General features: G+C 39.4%; 1 protein-coding gene across 1 annotated transcript in view; it reads right to left on the reverse strand.

Annotated features, from left to right (window-relative positions):
• Positions 1-12,023, reverse strand: part of rap1gap2a (RAP1 GTPase activating protein 2a) — a 116,043-nt gene extending 104,020 nt beyond the window's left edge. The window contains exons 1-2 of the mRNA XM_036564787.1: positions 11,931-12,023; positions 1,413-1,448 (exon numbers count right to left, since the gene is read on the reverse strand). Coding sequence (XP_036420680.1) covers positions 1,413-1,448; positions 11,931-11,974 — 80 coding nt within the window. The 5' untranslated portion in view covers positions 11,975-12,023. The remainder of the gene's footprint in view (positions 1-1,412; positions 1,449-11,930) is intronic.
• Positions 12,024-18,449: the final 6,426 nt, after the last annotated feature.

An 18,449-nucleotide genomic window follows, 5' to 3' on the forward strand; every position in this document is an offset into this window, starting at 1 on the left:
CACTGTGCTAAGAAAACATTCCCCACACCTTTGACATAAGGCAGGTTGGGTCCATGGTTTCATGCTGTTGGCATCAAATTCTGACCCAACTATCTGTGGGCCTCAGCAGAAATTGAGACTCATCAGACCAGGGTACATTTTTCCAGTCTTCAGCTCTCATCTACAGGCATTTCCATCCACAGAACTGCCCCTCACTGGATGTTTTTTCTTTATTTCACCATTCTGAGCAAACTCTAGAGATTACTCTATGTGAAAATCCCAGGAGATCAACACGTATAGAAGTACTTAAACCAGCCCATCTGGCACCAATAATCATGCAATGGTCAAAATCACTGAGATCACATTTTTTCTCTATTCTCATAGTTGATGTGAACATAATGCAATGCACTGCTGCTACATGATTGGCTGACTTTGTATCTTCAAAATAGTAATGTTACAGGAGAAGGAAAAAACTTACTTTACTTTAAATGTAAGTCATATATATATATAGTCTTAAGTCTTAGGCACCTAAAGACATTTTAATTTAATTATCTTGGTAATACTTATAAATATATACATAAAAGTAACAAGAATTTTGTATTTTGAAGAACATAACTAGTTATAACTAGTTTGAAGAACAAGGTCCAAAACTATGGTGATCACAAAAATTTGCTACATTCCATCACCAGCACACTTGATTTAACATAACAAAATATTAATCAGTTACACCAAGTAGTGGATGGTAGCTTTAGAAAGGATTAAACATAATGTACATTGCATCACCACTTATTACATTGTCGTTATTTATATATATATGTATATGCATGTATGTATGTGTGTGTGTGTGTGTGTGTGTGTGTGTGTGTGTGTGTGTGGTGGTTTGAGGTGCAATACAAGCCAGCCAGTCAGAACAGAGACTGTTTTCATATGTCACTCTTAAAATTCAGTAACAAAAACAGACTGTTTAATTCTGAGGAATAAAAAGGGGTTATTTAAAACTTAATTAAGAATTTTCTGTGAAGCTACTTTGTGACAAAGCTTACTGTAAAAAAGAGCTACATAAATACATCTTGAACTGAATTAAACTGAATTGAACACGTAATGTAAAAATGCATTATGATTTTTTTGGGTAAGTTACTTAATTTAAATATAACAAAGAAAATGAGGGGTTGCTAGGAACATTTGCATTGAAGGAAAGGTTTCGCATCACCTTTGATGAGCAGGGTATATGTATGTCTATGTGTATGAGTCTGTGTGCAAATGTGTGTTACTACTGCAGAGAATTGATAAACCCTCCTTTTTCTGACCTCATCTGAACCTGAGGCAGCCCTACCTTCAGGAATTCAGAGTTAATAGGAGGTCAAATGACACACATTGGGACCATACAAACACAGACAGGTACAAAATCCACAGAGAAGAAGACAACAACTCACCTGGCCTTCAGAGCAGCAATGCTGGACTTATCAATCCTAAAGAGAAAAAGGGGGGGGAGGAGAGAGGAATTACTGGATACTCTGTTGAACCCTAAAACATTGCAAGCAAACAAACGCTCATGATCACGCCATCAGTGCACAGCAGGATGCTCCATTCAGATCATCATTCACATACTGAAGTATAATTTTACGGTTAGTCTATTCATTTCACCAGCACTCCAGTTAAAACGAAGACCGCCTGGTTTCCTAGACGCATCATTATTTTTCCACTAAACCTATTAAAGAAAGCTTTTAGCCTTTTAGCCTTATAATGAACTCAAAAAAATAATTAAGCGAAATACCTGAAAAGAGCTTTAAGCAAATGGATTGCACTGAACTTAAAGCTGGCCTTTAGGATAATCTGTTCATTTAGCTAGAGCTTGTATGCAGGACAATAATCAAGGTGTTCCCAGGGTTCACCAGCAGTGGCAAACAGTCAGCGGTGTGCCGACCTTATAGTGCCAGCAGACCGATTTATGCTTGCTATTTGGATCATTATTCCAAGTTTGAAAGTGGCATGAGCGTGTCTTCATTCCGAATGTGAAAGAGCCGCTAGTGCGTCCCCTGAGTATAGAGTATAGCGGGCCAGTGGCATTATGCTCTGTGGTTTCCAGGTGATCCACTGGTGTCTAAGCAGAGTATAAGACAAAATTCCACTTATCATTGCTCATTGTCCACTTTACTCATTTTTCCTTTCTTCCTTTCTTTATTTGTCCTTTGTAAAGTAGTTTAGTAAATAATTTTAATCTACCACAGTGTCAGCAACAACATTTTCTATTAATCATTTTATATCAGGTCTAGTTATTAATTTTTATCTCAGTTATCTGTAATATTTGTGTAAGTTTATTTTCTAAAATAAAAGGCTATGTGCATTTAAAATTTGTTAGGGGAGATTAAATCAGCAAAAATGGAGAAAAACAGAGACTCCAGTGCACAGATTCACCTATGACTCATTTACGGTAACATCTTCTTGCCAAATGAAATGAAGGAAAATGCTTAAGGAGATGAAGAGCTAAGCAATTAGTTCCTTTACAAATGAGTCCCAGGGGCCTACTACAGTACTTCAAAAAGCCCAGACCTTTTTAAATAACCATGTTAAAGAAACACTCCAGTGTTTTTCAACCTAATCTCTATCTGCTGCTTCGGTAGCATATGGTTGATTACCATGGACAATAATGCTGTTGTACTTTAAAAAAGAAAAGAAAAACCCTAGCCTGAAGCACCTGTCCATTAGCCTCTATTATACTTGTGCTTCGATTCAATGATGTGTCTGTTTTTTCTGTGTACAGGGAAATATGTCAACACTATTGTCTGTGGTAATTGTCTACATGCTGCAAAATTGGTAGAATAGAGTGAAAACCTTAAAGTATAAAGTAAGCAAACTTAGCATCTTTCATTTTAATGTCTAAATCATAAAAATGTTAATCCTGGAATATCAAATATCCCTCACTTTAAATAAAAGAGTTGTTGCAGTGTGTAAACACTGTTAAAGTCTCAAAACATACTGTTCACTCCTCAGTCCTTATATGGAAACTTAGCTTCACAAACAGCCCATGTTGAGTTTATTGTTTTTTTGATGTCATGACATATATTCACTTATTCAAACTACAGCAGCTTAGAAATGCAGACAACTGCTAGTGTTATGTTTACTTGCTCAAATGCACCATGCACTCCAGCTTTGTTTGTCCCCTCTAAAAGGATCTGTCCTGCTACAAACATTCAATACCCAGTAACACAGACTACTATCAAAACATTCTTAGAAGCAAACATAGAACCTGAACATTTCTCTGTCTACACAGAAGAATGGCAAAGTATGCTGTAACATAACATCCACATATACTACATGCTGGAGCATGGAATCTCTAAACAGTCCTGAGTAAATGTGGACAGTGAGAAAAAAACACATTATCTCACAAAATCTGCATATCTTGAATTAGGTTTGGGATCTGTGCCCGAGCGAGTGGCTAAGGGTTCTTTTCCACTAATGGGTCGTCGTGCTTTTCATCTGGGATTTCAGACAGTATAGCTGTGAGAATGTGACAGGACTAGGCTCATGTTCCTCAGCTTCAGATGCTGAGTACTCAGACTGCTGACCGTGAGTCGGTGAAGCCAAGCCTGATTGTTCCAGGTTGTCATATTCTTCTGGGTAATGCAACAGATGGTGCCTGTCTCGTACATACATTGAACCTTGTGCCTGGACTCTGTAGCTGTTTGGCTGTGGAGCCTCTCTCATCACCATGGCCAACCTGTCATGGCCACATGGAGTCTGCATTTTTACTGTTTTTATATTGTCCTTTGTGGAGTGGTGGCAATGTTTTTTAGACTTATCATAATATGCCTTTCCTCACTGTCTGCCCTTTACCAAGGTAGCATGTGTTTAATATTCCACTTTGGGTTGTAGCATACTCTTGACCACTAGGATCATGGTCCATGTGTGTCTGTAGAGGAGCCACTGTGCTGGTTATGGTAGGCCATCTAGTGGCGTACTGGGCAAGGCAGCATAGATGTCAGTCCCATTATGATTGCACTTCTCCTGGAGGTGCTTTGTTGAGGACAGCATGCTCAGACCATTGGACTGTGGGTATGGGGGCTGCTTGTAATGTGTTCGAAGTTGCCTGCATTTGTAAAGTCCTGAAAGTCATTGCTGTTAAACTGCAATGCATTGTCAGTGAGGAGGATGTCTGGAACCCCGTGGACAGAAAAGTGCCATTTGAGCTTTGTGATCACCATGGTGCTAGTAAGTTTGGGTAATTGGTAAATTTCAAACCCGCCAGGGAGTCCACCAGGACAAGATGGTCTTTTCCCCACCACTCAAAGATGTCTGCTGCTGTGAAAGCCCATGGGAGATCTGGAATGTCATGGAGATACATCTGATGTGGCTTAAGAGCATTAAACATGGCTTAGGAAGGTAAAATCACTCTCTTAATGTCAGAGTCTATGGACGAACAAACCACAAAGCTTAGTGCTTTGAGGCCTCCAAGCCAGGATGCCCCTGATGAAGTTCCTGCAAGTGGTAATTCCAGAGTGTTGGTGGAATGATGAATCACTGATCATCGCTGACAGTCAGCTATTCCCTTATGGAGTACAACTGTCACAAACTGTGGGGCAGCTTCTTGGAGGAGTCAGGCCAGCCAGTCACAATAATCTCGGTGAGACTTCTAGATAGCGGTCAGCCATGGTCTCATGCCTGAGTTCCTCAACACTCTGGGACAATAGCACTTCTACAGTCATGACATCATAGTCCTCACAACCTCTGCATTTGCAGCGGAGGGCAGGTGTGCACAAGACAGAGCATCTGCAACATAGAGTTCTTTCCCCCTCTTGTAAATGACAGTCAAGCTGAGCATCAAAGCATGAGCGTCATGCTCTGCAACTGAACAGAAGCAGGGTGGGGTGTTTTTTTTACTATTATTGTTATAAGGGGCTGGTGGTCAGTTTCAACAGTGACTGGCCTGCCATAATCATGAAATTGTGACACAAAAATACAAGCTCCAGGAGCTCTTTTGCAATTTGAGCATATCATGACTCAGTGTCAGTGCTCGAGAGGCAAATGCTACAGGTCTGCTATGTTGCAGGCAGACTACACCCAGTCCATATTGTGATGCATCAGCTGATAACATGACTGGTTGCTGAACACTGAAGTACTGAAGCAGCGGTGGACTTGTCAGAAGCTCTTTAAGCTTGTCAAACACAGCAGCATGATGTTCTTGCCACGTCCAGTCTGTGTCTGTGTGGAGAAGCTGGTGCAGTGGACCAGTCAGAGCACTATAGTTTGGAATTAATTTCAGACAGATAGCTCATTATGCTCAGGAACCGCTGAAGGGCCTGGACATCCTGAGGTAGCAGCATAGGGCACACAGCATCGTCTTTGCAGGGTCAGGTCTGATGCCCTGGTCTGTAAGAAGATGGCCTACGTAGGAGACCTCTGAGACCTTCTGTCCCTGACTTGATGGAGGTAAGGTGCAGCCCCAAACACTTCACTGTCAGCTGAAATACTACAAAGCATTCAAATGAAGGCATATTTTCAAATGGGAGACATGAAAGTTTCGATGACTCCTCGTTTGAGGGAATTTGCCGAAATCTTCATTCAACGTCCTGGATCAGTCAGTTTGAGCTGTTGGGTCAATGTCATGCTAAAGTGTGAGTGATAACACGTTGCTTTTTGGTGTGGCATGTGTTTTTACCTTGACATGATGGCCACTATGGGATGCAATCAGATTTGTGCAGATTTCTCTATGTTCTGAGGTGATGTCAACATTTTCAAAATAGAGCACATCATTGGATTGAGGGGATTCATTTGTTTCAACCTCACTGATTCTCTGCATGTATCCCCCTCTGTATAAAGGAAAGGTGGTGCCAACCTGGTCTGGCTTGGCTGTTTCATTAACCTGCAGCATCTGTAGAAATTATTTCTTTTGCCACTGAAATTGCAGTGCTTGTTGAATGCAGGGCATTTGTCTCTGTAAGGGGCTGATGCCCACCACAGTTAAAAAAAACTGTGGAAACTGTACTAAGAATACTTCAGTTTCTCTACAGTGTTTTATTGTTCTTCTCAGACTTCTTTTGCAACTTACTAAGGCTAACAGTTGATTCCAATGTGAGGTGTTGTTTTCGGAGCAGACGAGCATGGTGGGTGTAATCATTTATTCCACATACCAGCCGATCTCTGATGAGCTCATCTGTTAGAGCTCTAAAGTCAGAGCACCTCACAAGCGGCTTCAAAGTTGACAGATAGGCCTGAATAGTGTCACCTGGTTTCGGGTTACACATGTTAAATATGTGTCTATCCATGATGACATTCTTGGCCGGCAAACCTTCCTCATCTTTTGTTTTATCAGCACATCCTCTGCAAAAGTGAAAATATCAAATTTGTTCAGTGCCTGTGAGATGCAGAAGCACATAGGCTTGAACTTTTTCATGCTAGCCAACAAGCCTGAATTGCAATAAACAATTCACTTGCATTTAAACCTCAGCCAGATGTAATGTTTTCATCAAAAACAAATGGCTCAATGTGCTGTAAGCCGAGTGCCATGATCCTCAAGCTTCTGACACCATGTAGATTTGGTGTGAAAAAAGGAAATACAGATGGCTACTAGTTGTAAACAGTGTTACATTTACTTGCTCAACTGCATCGTGCACTAAAGTTTTGTGTGTCCCCTCTAAGGGCGTTTTCACACCAGAGCTTTTTTCCAGACCCTTGCTCTGTGAGTTTGCTACGTTTGACCAAGTGTGAAAGCCTGGGAGCGGTCCAGAAAACCAATCTCTTGTCCTCCTGAAATCGATGGTCTTTGGTGCACATGTGGAAGCAATCTGCTCCCGGTGCCGCGTGTGGGGTTGCATGATTGGTCCGTTTTATTACGTGACTGCTTTGACTTATTGCATTACTTTTATTTTCATGATGGCAGGGAAAGGATTGTTACAGACAGCAGAGGGAAAAAGCACTGTTCTTTGCTGCTTGAGTCTTTTATCCAAGGAAAATAATAAATAGCAGCAAACGGATAAAGCTAGTGCCTACCACTGTGCAAACCTGGATGCAGAAAAGTGATATATGGAATTGTGCAATCTATCCATGGTTCAGATGGAATTCTTGTAAAAGCAAACCAGCAATAATGAGCACCTCCCCCAGCTGAGCCCAGAATCGGTCCTGGGTGCAGACTCAAGTATTCGGCACAAGTGTGAAAATGCCCAACCTGCTACAAACAATCATAACCCAGAAACTCAGACTTCTACTGTAGTGTCATTCTACCCGACCTATTCATGCTAAAGTTATAAAGAGTGTTTCAGTCTAGAGTGCTTTTTGACTGGAGCACAATACAGAAAGACCAGTCAGAACAGAGCTCATTTACATATGTCAGTCCCAAAGCACTGTGACAAAAGCAGCCTGTTTAATTCAAGGGGATAAATAGAGGTCATGTAAAACTGAATAAGACATTTTGGTACATAAACCTACTTAAATGTCATAAGCGGACCTCACAAAACTCAGGGAACAGAAAAAATGGAGTACAAGAAATGAAATAAAATGTAAGATATGGGATATCTGAAGAATGACTACAATGCAAATGCAGCATCTTTCATGTTGTTGTCTAAGTAATAACAACACAATCGATATTAATTTCACCATAATTTGAATGGCCAAGAATGTGGTGTGAGAGAAGACCAACACGATGTGTTGTATTGCTTGCTGAAAGAAGCAGAGATGGATAAAGCAGCATCGTCATGGTTACGGTGATGATGCAAGCGTCCAATCAGGGCACATTGTCCAGGGCACATGGAGGCCTTCATCACCATCAGTCTGAGGCCTATCAGCTCATCTGTGTTTACTGGACTAATCCCAGGGGTACAGCACCCTCCTGAACCACTGAGGGGGGGGAGAGTGTGGGGGGAGAGGGTGGGTACCAAGGCATGGGAGTGTGAAGTGGGAGTGTGTGAGCTTTTCCAGTGAGTTTATGTGCGTAAGTGTGTGTGTCTGCACAATTAGCCGTGCCTGATGGCCTTCTCTATAAATACACTGGGCTAAAGCAGTGGAACAGTATGAGGTTGAGAAAGAGAACATTGTGTCACCGAATCAAGAGCGATGCAGATAATATATCCTTCCCCTTCATGAACTCCGCAGATCCTGTTACTCCATAATCCTACAGTGTTTCCAGAGACAGATCACAACCTCTCAGTCTTTGCCTTGGATGTACGGTTCTAGGTAAAAAATCTTTAACCATTCAATATCCATGCCACAAAGCATCTTTATTACCCCTTTAATCTATACTCTTAGCAAAATTGTCTCTACAACATACCAAAAAAGTTCTGTGACAAGTGTGGCATTTTTAAAAGGTTCTTTACAGAACCATACAGAACAGGTTTTCCACCATAGAGAAGAACCGTTTAACCAGGCAAAGAATCATTTATGCATTCTTTGCCATTGTTTTATATATTTACCCCTTTATTAAAGGGTATACCTTTTTCTAGGGTATACTCTTCTCCTTTAACAGCATGATTTCTCAATGGTGCTGTTGCTTTTATTGTCAAGAATATTCTTAGATGTACAGAAAATATGTATATTTTAATTATGTTTGCACCACAAACTACCATTTTCAGTGAGTAAATACATGATTAAGGGGGGGAGTTTCACAGAGTATACATTTTTACAGCCGAGGCACCTATTTTCTGTTGTTTTTCAATGACAGAGTAGGCTTTCAGTGACAGTTAGAGTAGGAATTTGTGAATGCAGTCTTCCATTTATCTAAATCATGACATAAAACCCTTTCAGTTTAGCTTGATTTTGCTAGCTAAACTGTTAAATGTTTATAAATGCTTATTCCAATAGGCATAATCTGTTATAAAAGCTACTTTAGCCAACTTTGCAAAATTTGGTGTAACCTTCATAGTCAGTGATGCCTTTTGTAATAAGCATTTCTAAACATTTATGTAGGGTTATGTCAGTTGTCATGACAAGCTTATGTAGGTTTCCTATAGTCTTATGTTACCATTTTTGGTTGTTTTGTCTTTTTATCTATACTTAACATGCAATAATTTGGCTAATTTTAGCAGTTAGCTATGGCTAGCTTTTACTTAGCAACAAGAAGAAGTAAAGCCTTTAAAAAACAGTATAAACTCCTAAGAATAACAGGGGGCAACCATCTACGCATTGACCTATTGCCGGGAGATTGTGAGGCCAATCCCCAGTGATGCCACAGCCATCAGTAGCCAGGAGTCCAACAGATTGTAATTCTCCTCACTCTCTCTAGACAACGTAAGCATCTGTTAGCTGACGTCACAGAAACATATCATCCACCAAGCATGCTGAGTTGGCCAATGGTATTGCATTTGGTCCTTCAGGTGTCCTGGAGGAAGCTCTTGCTAGCCTTCACCCTCCCGGTTTGTTAGCATTGCGTGATGAAGGGAAAACTTGTAAGTAGAACTGACAGTGACCAAATTGGCAAGCAAACTGGGCAAAATTTCCAAAAAATAATTTATGCATATTATTTATGTACATATCTGCTGACGCCAATATGTACGCATACATAAAATTACATTAATAAATGTTAAATTACATTAACATAAATAATATCAGATATCCACATCGGCCCACAGTTTCGATATCATTGACCTACATTTTATAACGGTAATAAGTTTGTAGTTTAAGGAATCAAGCAGTCATTTCCACTGAAACGCAAGTTAAGGCTTTGTTAAAGTTGTGGCTTTGCTTACAAAACCTGCTTAATAGAGCCCTAACCATGAGATTCCCCAGCAGAGTGAGATCAATTATGTCTAATCTACTTCAAAGCAATGTAACAAAGCGTAGTAATTTTGAAATATATGGATAATCTACAAACAAATTTCACCTTTCAAGAAATTTGTTTGAAAAAGTCTAAAAAATGTTGCCTGGTCAAATTCCATGTGTTGTTGATTTTCTAAGTGAAAATAAGTTGACACTCTGCAGAGAAAACATTTCTGCACATTTTATTGCATAATTACTGTTTATTTGCTGAATTTAACAGGTTAGAAGTACAAATAAAACATAAAGTGTAGCCTAAATGTTATGGCACATATAGCATATATTTTATTTGTTTGTTTTTTTTTCCAATATGTTAAACTTAAAAAAATAGAAATTGTCCACTAAATTTACAGAAAAAGTCACACTTAGGTTTGTTGTCTGTAGAGGATTTGTAGCTTATTTTTACTTAGATATTCAACAAAACATGTAAAGGTTATTCAAACTTTTGAATACAACTGCAAGCCTGCCAACCACCCTCCAGAGATCCGTGCCAGCTCTCCACAAGCTGTGTTCATGTCCAACCTTTCTGTGGGTGCTGAACGTGTCTGTGTGATAAGATTCTTGATAGCCAAATAGCCAGTGAGCACACAAACTGCAAGAACTGCCAACTAGTCAAACTGATGCACAGCTTTTTCAATTTCCTGTGCTCATGCTGCTCAATAGAGACAACAAATAAAGAGAATTACATATATTAGCTCATGCCAGATAACAGCTAGTCTCTATATTATATCTTTGCAAGATAGCTAACCACTACCAACATATCATTACATTTACATAATGCTAATTGGCGGCTATATACTTACATTACAGCATTGCAAGATAAGTGTTTAACTCCTTCAACCCTAAAGATCTATTGGCAGGTCCACACTTCAACTCCTCACTCTCCTCACTCTCATTACTACAGAAATAACTGAATATATTGCATCATTTTTCAGAGTAGTTACAGAATAATGAGCCTGAAAGGGGAATTCTGCCCAAAAATCTGCATAATTGAATTCAACCAGACGTCTGAAACATTATATATCCCTAAAACTTCCTCACAGAAAGCTATTACATGAAATGGCTGGGAGATTGTAGAGATACTTAACAAGTCAGATCTCTTGACAGTGCTGTTGATAGGAACCAGGGTTTGCAATGTCTACAAAACACAGCCCTTTTATTCACTATTCAAAATGACCACTGAATCTGCATGTGAGCTTTTATATGTTATGATGATGATGGTAAAATAGTGAAAATCTGAAAATGTAGATGTTTTCTTTGAGGAATATTTTGCCTTACAACAGCCTGCATGTACTCCTTCACCATGAATGGGTTTAAGATAAGTTTTAGACCAGATTCTTCTCTCAAAACTATTGTAAACAGTGTCTCAGACATTAGGCAGCATTTTGGTAATTATTTCATGTAATAACGCTTCAGACAGCTGGTTCCTATCACCACCTTTGTGAACAATTCTGAATTGGTAAGCTTCTCCAAATAGAGTATTTCACATCAAACCACTCTGAATGACATGTAATTATGCAAAGATTTAGAAAAATCTTCCACTTTAAATCGATTCATGGTAGAAAGTGTTGTGAGGCAAAATAGTACCCAAAGAAAAACAGGATCTATTACTATTTTACCATTATTAACATTTCAGGTAATGGCTGTATTTGCATTGTAGACATCGGAAACCCTGGTTCCTGTCATCACCTCTGTAAATAACTCTGAATCAGAATGTTTCTCTACAGTGCATTTCACATTAAACCACTCCACAAATGACTGTCTACATCTCAGTTTGCAGAAACTGGAATTCTGCCTTTAGATTAATAACTGAATAATAATGGGTTCATTGGATATCAAGCAGCTATGCTAACAGGACTAACAATGAATGAAAGCTAGCCACTCCCAACTAATCTAATATTATTCCATTAACACAATGCTAACTGGTGGCTATTTACTTTTGATAACTGTTAGATTAGCATTGCTGACCCATTCCTCTAAGCAGTGTTTTCCACTGAAACATTTCTAACTCAAGTCTAACAACACAATTTCATTTGAACCAAAGCAGCAGATAGAAAATGAGTTCAATGACTCAAATCTAATTCCTAGAAACAGAACAGAGAGTAGAAAGTCAAACTCGTATTAACTAGAGCTCAAACAAATCTTCCTACTGATATAGAAACAATGCAGTTTTCCAAATGTACATCGCCAGGCCAGAAAATGCAACATACCATCCGAAACCTCCGAAAGACACGCTCCTCTTCCGTCTGAGCATGCTGGCTGTGTCAGCTGGGTTTCACTCCCACACACACACACCCTTTCACACAAACTCTGTCTCACTGCTTCTCACCTGTGCTGTACAGAACAGCCTTCTGCTCTGCACTCTGAGTGGATGGGGAAAGTAAGGGAGGGGCAAGGACTGAGGTGTTGAACACCAATTCCTCAGCTTCTCTCTCTCTCTCTCTCTCTCTCTCTCTCTCTCTCTCTAGCTTATTCTTTCTCTCACTGAGCAGAAGCTGAATTACTGAATTGGACTCAATTACATCAATTTCCCCCATCATTCCAGCACAGCAGTGCAGAATGATCACCGCACTGTACCACATCATTAAACATTTTAGAGGACCACTGATCTGCTAATAACTACATTAGACTGAGTTGCCAGTTTATTAGGTACTTGTTTCTGGTAACTTGTTTCTACACTCTTTAGTCATTTTAAAGTCCATTTAATGTTTTTTTTTTATTTTCTAATAGTTTCCTCTACAGAGAATGCACTTAATTTTTTTTCTCTGCAAATTTTACTGAACAATTCCTATTTATTTGCTGCATTTAATATGTTGAAAAAATAAAACATAAAATATAAAATGTGCCAGAACTTTTGCCAGGTGTAACACTGGGTTGACAAATTAGACACTCATGGATAAAAGATAAACTCTAAGGTTTATTAAAAGGAGAATGAACCGAAGTAACAGGGTTAACACCAGACCAGGTCAGGGGCCAGATCAACGTAACACAATACAAGGGCGAAGACAGTAACTGAGTCAGATAGACAAAGGACGAGGGTCTTTACCAAAAAAGCAAACCTACAGGTAGACTAAGCCAAAAGGACAAATCCGAGAATCAGTAACGAGAAAACAAAGCAAGGTCATAAACGGGGTAGCAATAAAACAGAAAATGGCTCAGTATGCACTGACAGATCAGGGGCAATACTTCGCAAAGACGTGCACACAGACAGGCTTATATACATGGAATTTTCCTTCATTTCATTTCACATCGCCCCAATATATTACATTCAGTAAATAAACACTAATCGTGCATTAGAATGTGCAGAAGTGTGTTCTCTGTAGAGAAAAGTTAATGTATTTTCACTTAGAAAATGGTGGTAATTTGACCATCTGCTACACAATTCATCAGCCCTCATAGGCCCATTTACAATTACATTCATATTTATTATATTTAGCAGACACTCTTATCCCAAAGTGTTTTGTTGTCCTACTACTGCCAGAAACAAGAGTGATGATATCTAGATAGGAAAATACACAATACAGAAATAAGACATTACATAAGTGCAATCAAGACTTTGCAAGTGCAAATGCAAGATGTGTTCACTTAAATACTCAACAAAGTGATGGGTCCTCCCACCATTTGTTCCACCACCTGGGTGCAAGGACAGGACAGAGTCTTGATGCTTGTCTTCTACCACTGACCATTATTTAAAAAATGTCGCTCTAGGCCTGTTGAAAGTTCTAGATACTAGTGGTGAGCATTCAGGGCCTTTTCAGTGAGTCAAATCAATTGGCTCTCTTTAGTCTAACAAACAGCTCTTCATTCAGTAGCATTAACAAAATTAGCCAAGTTGGCGATTAATATTCAATAAAACCTCAATCTACCTACTAATGAACTAATTAACAAAAATACATTGTTTTGTTATTTTTTTACACATTGAATATGTCAGATGATGTTGATAAGTAGTTTACTGGACGAATTTTGACAGACAGTAAGATATTCAAGTGAGCAAAATTCAGGCAAATCCATCAACCAGTCATCAACAAACAAAAGCAAGAATTACATTAAAACCAGCAAGAACAAGCCTAGAGCCAAACTACAACAAGCTGCAGGGGATAATGAGGGGAAGCCCAAATGATCCAGAAGGGGGTCTTGTGATTGTCATCTACAGCATCATAAGATCTGTTCATCATCTGTTCATCTGTAGTTTTTTCTTAATTAATTAATAATATCTAATGTGAGTCAGCTTTCAACTTCCACCTAAAGAGCCAATTCATTTGCAAATGATACATCATTACCAGTTACATCAATGACTGTGAGTGCAAGCCGAGACTAATCAGGTATCAGTCAGTCGCTACAAATAGAAAACAGCAGCAGCAGCTCTGTGCCAGAGTTCTTTACTGAAAGAGTCTCTGTAAAACCGCTACATACAAGGTAAAATATTTCTTAATGTCTGTTACAAGCATCAAATAAAACATGGAATGTCTATTACAACCTTCAAATGTGCATGTTTAGTCTAGAGAGGCCAAAATGTAAGTGAACCACTGTTAGCTTAGCTAATTTTTGACCTAGTTTTGACTTTCATGGCCCAAACTGAAGGCCTAGCTCTAATAGTCACAATCCAACACTGCTAGTCAACTGCTGCCCACAGCACCAACTAGTGGATTTATTAGTCAACTAGTCTATGCAACTTCTAGTGGATGGTCAGTGTGTGACCAGGTTGCCCAATCCTGGTCCTGGAGATCTACCACCCTGGAGAGTTCAGATCCAACATACCTGCCTCTAAAAATGAATTCTTAGTAAAATTATCACTGCTGGTTTAATTTCCCCAGAGCAAAACCGAAAGCCCTGAAAATGGGAGTAAATTTCACTTTGTACATGATATTACTGAGTGTTATCTAGTGGCTGGTGGATTCAAAGTATGCCTTATGGAATTCAAAGCACATCTTTCCCTTCATTTGATTCCTTTGAGCACTTTATGAGCTGCTCAGATAAGGTTTGCTGATCAAAGCAGCTGTTGTGCTTTGAATGAAAATGCGCCGTCTAATTCACTCCGGCCTCGGACAGCTGAAGTGTTCCGGATGGAGAATGGATCACAATCGGCATTGAGGCCACACGCACCACAGCCCCCCACCCCCCCGTCCCCTCCTCCCCCAGCATGCTCTTCAGAGATTAATGTCAGCCATGGTGGAACATCGATATATGTGTTAATCAGATGAGCATCACTTGAACTTTTCTTTCCAGCTTTGTGCCTCGGAGGCTGTTCGGATGAGAGAGACCTTTCATGACTTGCTGCTATTGGCAAGAGCAGTCGGGATTGATTAAATAGAATTAAATCACACACTGTCACACCACACACACACACACACACAGGGGATCTGACTGGGTGAGTCAGAGCTGAGTTAATAGGTGTACTGTTTCATTGTGAAAACAAATCCTCATACCGCAGGCCATCAAGACCACACACTGTCTGCATCATACCTATATATCAGCAAAAGCAATCCAAATCAAGGTTTGCAGGTATGATGTCAGCAGTGTTGGTAATGACTACATGTAATCCGGATTATGTAATCTGATTAGTTAGTTTAGTTCAGTTTATTTGGTTTAGATTTACAGAGACAGTGCACATTATTAAACATTTCTGTAAATGTGCCAATTTAGCTAGTTTGGCCAAACTGGTGTCCCTCACAAACAAGACAAGGCACTCATAAAATTACATAAAACATTAAAGATACATGCAACAATACAAAATAACATGTAACATAAAGGATATTTATACAATAATAATGATGGTAATATTGGACTTTCTATCAAGCACTTTAACAGCCGGATGATAAATCCACTATAAAGATTTAAATGTTTCCAATGTATATTGAGCACAGGTAGTCAGACAGTACGTCAAATGTGGAACAACCATTGCATTAAAATATACCTTTTTAAAAGTAAGATTGGAATCCATGATATATGCCACAATATTTGCACTCTGATATCACTTTAACCTTTTCCCTGATATGTACACATTTGGAATCTCAACAATATCTGTTGATCTTTTAGTAAACTTTATACAGACTGTTTTAATTACATTAAGGTGAAGACAAGAGTCATTAAGCCACTGTGTAACATAAACTATCACTTTAGTAAGTTTATTTGGTAAATGCTGTTTAGACACTGCATGCACATAAATTACAGAACCATCTGCATAGATTTGCACCTCGGAGTCCCTACAAACTGTGGGAAAATCATTTATGCAAAGACTGAATGAAAGAGGTCCCAAAATTGATCCTTGATGTACGCCAACATCAAAAACTCAAGAACAAAAATGGGCTACTTTTTTATGGGTTATAACTTTTCAGAATCGCATTTCCGTCAGGCAACATCAATAAATAAGTCCATTCATTCTTAATTTACTGAGTGTGCCGATAAACTGCATAATAGTCGTATCATTATCACCAGAGGCTTTATTGCTCTAAGGGCCCTCGAGCCATTAGGAGCTGCACAAGTATGGATTTTTTTCTTTCCTGGTGTCATTCATGATGTTGACCAGAAAATATCTTAGGAAGACATCATTGATTACTTCACTTCTAGAAAATGAAGAAGGCTGAAATTATGCCACTTAAAGGTGCCATAGGTTGTATTTATTCAGTATTTTGAATTGTTCTCTGATGTCTCTATAGAAGGTTTGTGACAAAAAATGAGCAGACGCGGTTTTACGCAGGCATTTACAGCCCTATGATTTGACCATAAAATGAAATAAACTGTTTTCCCTTTTTTGGTGGGCTCATGAATAATCTGATGAGCTCTGCTCCGATGTGCTGTGATTTACAGTGAGGCACTATGATGGCTCACAAAGAAGCAAAATGTTGAAATAAACACAGGCAGGAAAAAAATGAGCCTCCGTGTAAATTCACTAGGTCATCGTGCTATTTAGTTAGCTAAGCTAGTTACTTGGAGCTTGCCAGTAGCTAAGGTTACCTATACTAGCTACATACTTTTGATCTGAACAACAACCCAAAGTAAAATAAAATTGTTAGTTCACTATGAAATTTTCAATTAAAGATAATCTGACTTCAACTGTCAAAAAAGTGGATAAAATCACGCAGCATGGCTGGCTACTTACAGGTTGCTGTTATGGTTGTGATGCTAATAAAGTTAGAACTGCCCAACTCTTCAGTGTCAAACGCTGAGCGAAGCCTGCTCAACATTGTCCAAGCTTTGAGAAACTGTCCTGAGTGAAATTTGCAGGGCAAACTAACAACTTTGAATTAAAGTTGTCCAGGATCCTGTTAAATATGTTCCTGTTCGCCAGCTTGTTTTGAGGATTTTCCATTCTACCTGAAATGGTGCTGCACTTATATTCTGGCACGTGTATAAGCTGTAGCATTTAAGGTGGAACAGATCACTCAATTAAGAAGCTCAAAGCTTGACAGTTCGCTTCCTTGGGAAAGGTATGAAAAGAGCTGACATCCCTTTTCACAGCCAGGAACGCTACATTTCTGCCCATAGCCTGCCATTTTCATTGCTGTTCATTGTCATTGTTTCGTTACCTGAGCTGGTGTATGTAAGTTTTAGGGGTGTGAATATTAATGAGTAAAGAACGTTACATAACAGTTTAGGAGTTTGGAATTGGCCCGTTTTATAGCCCTCTTTTATGTATGCAGGATTTGTGTTTGAAAGAGGAGACAAGTGTGTTTGGGGTTTACACTATATCAGTTTTATGTACCGAACTCTCCTTATTCAACTATATCAATACAGTTTTTCACTCTATGGCACTTTTAAGCACACATTATAACCAGAGTTTCCATTAGCTGGTACATGCTGGTATTTGACTGGTAAAAACGTTGCAAGACTGGCACATTTACAATCCTGCTGGACACATTGTCCAGTAGAAAAAAATCATCCAGAGACCATCCCTGGACTACCGCCATTTAATGGAGGACATTCAAGATGCCTAAACTCGGCTGCCCTGCACGCTGAGATGTCTAAAAAAATAAAGCTACCGTTTGGCTCCTCGTCATTTACCAACGAAAACAGTGTCAGAACGAAATCTGTTCATGTATAGGTGACGTACACAGTGACACAGTCCCACAGTTTCATCCTCAGCCCCAGCAATATTTAAAAAGTCAGATTAGCAGGAATGAAAGATGTTTTTAATCTGTAGGCCCAAGTTAAACAGTGACACAGGTTCACTCTGCTTACTCTGAGAGTCATTCTGAATAAGCACACAAGCTGATCTAAATCAGTCCAGTCCACAGCCTAGCTTGCCGCATCTGGAATCCTATTTCACCATTCAGCCTCATTCACCTTGCTAATACCATAGATTATGTAATCACCTTTCAGCACTGCACTGTTGCACCAGCACTATCAGCCACGTGTGACGCAAACACAGCTCTGAAGCTGATAAATGATTGCGGATTAAGGCAGCACATCTAAATAAGTACAGCTTTACTTATAGGCTACTTGCGCACGCACACACATTCAGACAGAGAAATGGGTAAACAGGAAGTGATTTTTATTGGCTTGGCTTAGGAGTGAGAGCGAATATTGACGTTTTATTCAGATCTATTTCTCTCTTTTCCTCTTTAGACTCCACTGTGTCACCGCCGGAGGAGATTGAAGGGCATACAGGGTGAGACAGAGAGAGAGAGAGTGAGAGAGAGAGAGATAGTTAGGCACACTGCCAGAGCTCAAATGACCTCAAAGATAATCAAAAATACAAAGGGATAGGAGGAGGTGAAGGAAAGGAAGTA

Source organism: Colossoma macropomum, unplaced genomic scaffold, assembly GCF_904425465.1.
Source record: "Colossoma macropomum unplaced genomic scaffold, Colossoma_macropomum, whole genome shotgun sequence".
In the NCBI taxonomy this organism is placed as follows: Eukaryota; Metazoa; Chordata; class Actinopteri; order Characiformes; family Serrasalmidae; genus Colossoma; species Colossoma macropomum.